This window comes from Echinops telfairi, unplaced genomic scaffold (assembly GCF_000313985.2).
Source record: "Echinops telfairi isolate 266 unplaced genomic scaffold, ASM31398v2 ScPeMD7_7417;HRSCAF=8455, whole genome shotgun sequence".
Classification (NCBI taxonomy): Eukaryota; Metazoa; Chordata; class Mammalia; order Afrosoricida; family Tenrecidae; genus Echinops; species Echinops telfairi.
Genome location: NW_022111317.1, coordinates 7,029,407 through 7,032,033, shown reverse-complemented (window position 1 = coordinate 7,032,033; position 2,627 = coordinate 7,029,407). Strand labels below are relative to the sequence as shown.

The following is a 2,627-nucleotide window of genomic DNA, read 5'->3' as shown; positions in this document are numbered from 1 at the left end:
CTCCCTTTTCCTTCAAGTCCTGCGCTCCTCCTCCATCTCAACTGCCCTGCGCAGTCCCAAGCCCCACCCTCCCCAGCCCCAAGTCCCATGCCCCACCTCCAGAAAGACCAGCCCGTCAGTCGCACCTTATCCACTCACTGGCCCCTGTGTGGCCTCCCCTGCCAATCTTCCCCACCCCCTCCTCTTGTCTGGGGCCTTCTTTTCAAACCTCAGAATGCCAAAGCCAGCAGGGACACTGGGGAGCCCCCGGCACCCCCACCCCGGCCCCCACTATTGCAGGGGGCAATAAGCGACCTCACCACCACCACCACCCCCGAGAAGGAGGAGGAGGAGGAGCAGCGAATGGCTCCCAGGCCTGTGCTTCTCCCGGCTCCTGGTTACCTGGGCCCTTGGGCTGGCAAGCTGGCAGGCTGGCCCCCTCTTCCTCCTCTTCCTCTTCCTCCTCCTCCTCCTCCTCTGCCCCCTGGGCCCCCAGGCCCTCCGCCTCTCCACAGGCCCCCAGGCCCAGGTGGGCATCCCAGCTGCTGCTGATGACCTCCTTCTCTCGGGGACTCCAGTGCAGGGAGTAGGGGTGCTTCTGGCGGATGTGCCGCTTGATGGTGCTGAGCTTGAGGGTGGCCAGGGAGCTGCCGCACACCATGCACACCATGCCGTGCCGCGCGGGATTGAAGTCCATCAGGTACTCCAGCCGCCAGTGGTCGTGGTAGTAGCGCCGGTGGTCACGGCCGGGGATTCGGCTCTTTCCGGGCCTGGAGGCCCGGGCCTCACAGTGGTCAGAGTATTTCCTGCCTGCTGATGCTGGGCCTCGGGCCCTGGAGGACAGAGGGGTACTTCCCCAGGACCCCAAGGCACCCCCTTCCAGCTGTAGATCTTGCCCTGAAGAGGGGGGAAGGGAGACAGCGTTTTTTCAACCTCCAAATTCCTGGGTGGGAACCCGAGACTTTGCTCAAGCGCAGGACAGTGATGGAGACATCGATGGGGGCATCTGAGGGAGTTGCCACGGGGGCCCTTTAAAAGATCATCGTGCACAAAAGGGTGCGGACACAGAAGATGGGGGCCAGGCAGGGGCATGAGGGCCAGGGAGGCAGCGGGTCTGTGTGGGCCCTTTCGGAGAGTGAACCCTGGAGACAAGCAGCAGGCTGGGCAGTCCCAGCCAGAGCAGCCAGGGGGGCGGGAGGCACAAAGGGGGCATCTGTCTGCATCCAGGGCTGCATTCGGGATCCACCCACCTGGGGCCCTGGCCAGGAGGGCCCCACCCAGAATCTTCTCCCTTTTCCCAATAATGCCTCAAATACAGCTTCCTGAGAGCTGACACGCCCCCCCCCTGGGTGGGCGGGGTAGGTGCTAAACACTCAGTTCCCCCAAATACAGGCAACCACTGAGAGGTTCCCCAAGACAAGGCTGACAGCACTGCCAGGGCAAGGAGACCTTGGGTCCCCTAGAGCCTGTGAGAGCCAATGACCCTGGCTGGGGAGAGGGAGAGCGCAGGAGGCCCATCAGAGTGGCGGCTGAAGAGACTGCGGCAGGGAGTGGCCACCAGCCCACTGGAGCCCATTAAGCCTTTCTGGGGATTTATTTTTTGCTCTTGGCAGGGAGCTGGCCACCGCCCAGCACTCAGATGGGCGGATGCTGGAGAGGCTGAGCACAGCCCACTAACCCCGTGCCGCTTCCCGTTGCCAGACAGCCAGAGACCCCAGTGGGCCCCCTACCTCCTGGATGGTCAGGAACCTAGTTTATTTTTTTTAATGGTCTCCTGAGCAGCGAGACTGAACGGCCAGATTTTGGGCATTCCCCCCAGTGGAAAATCCAAGGGTCAGATACACAAAAGACAAGATCAGAAAGGGCTCCTGTCACTCCCTCCTCCCCCTTTCTTTTTAAAGTAAAGTCAGAGAAAACGTACTGACTTCACATCTAGTGAGCTGGGTTCGAGTCCTGACTTCACAGGTAACTTGCTCTGTGACCCTCGATAGGTCACCTCTGCTGGGGCCCTAAGCGCCTTTGTCTGAAAAGGCATTGGATCTAGCATTGGTCTCTAAGCATCCTGCCAGCACTGGATCCCAGCTAGTCTAAGGTGGACTGGCCCTTTAAGGGCCGAATAAAGGGGAGGTGCCGAGATTCTTTAAAAACAAAAGGGGCCAGGGAGTTCCTGCCCCGAGAGGGGAGGGGACGCAGACACGGGCAGAGTCTCCCGGGACCCGGACGGGACCTTCCGGGGTCTGAACGCCTAGTCCCTGGCAGCAGTGACAGGAGGCAGCAGTGCTGAGCAGGGCGCCCTGGCTGCAAGCACTAGCGCTGACACATGTGGCAAACATTTTCTGAAACGAAGGGGGGAGATAGCAGAAGCGGGCCTGTCTTGTGTCTTTGTGGGCGAGTCCAGCCCGTTCAACCCGACGGGGCACGGAGGTGGCGGGCCCCCCAGGCTCAAGCTGTGAGTTTCCCACGGGAGAACGTGGGAGAAAGAAAAAGAGCCCGGGCCGAGGGGACCGATTTAACGGAGCCGAGTGGCGAACTCTGCGGCTCTGGGGGGAAAGCCCCCCGTCCCCAGGGGACCCGGGGTCTGACTTCACTTTGAGGGGACAGCTGGATAAGAGAGATCACCGGGGAGTCGGACCCAGAAAGGGGCGGGG

At 61.6% G+C, this 2,627-nt stretch overlaps 1 protein-coding gene across 1 annotated transcript in view; it reads right to left on the bottom strand.

Moving 5' to 3' along the window:
* The window catches only part of ZFTA (zinc finger translocation associated), a gene marked incomplete at both ends in the record, with an annotated part of 2,662 nt that extends 1,776 nt beyond the window's left edge, over positions 1 to 886 (bottom strand). Inside the window, one exon of the mRNA XM_013007436.2 lies at positions 382 to 886. Coding sequence (XP_012862890.2) covers positions 382 to 886 — 505 coding nt within the window. The remainder of the gene's footprint in view (positions 1 to 381) is intronic.
* Between the last annotated feature and the right edge of the window lie 1,741 nt (positions 887 to 2,627).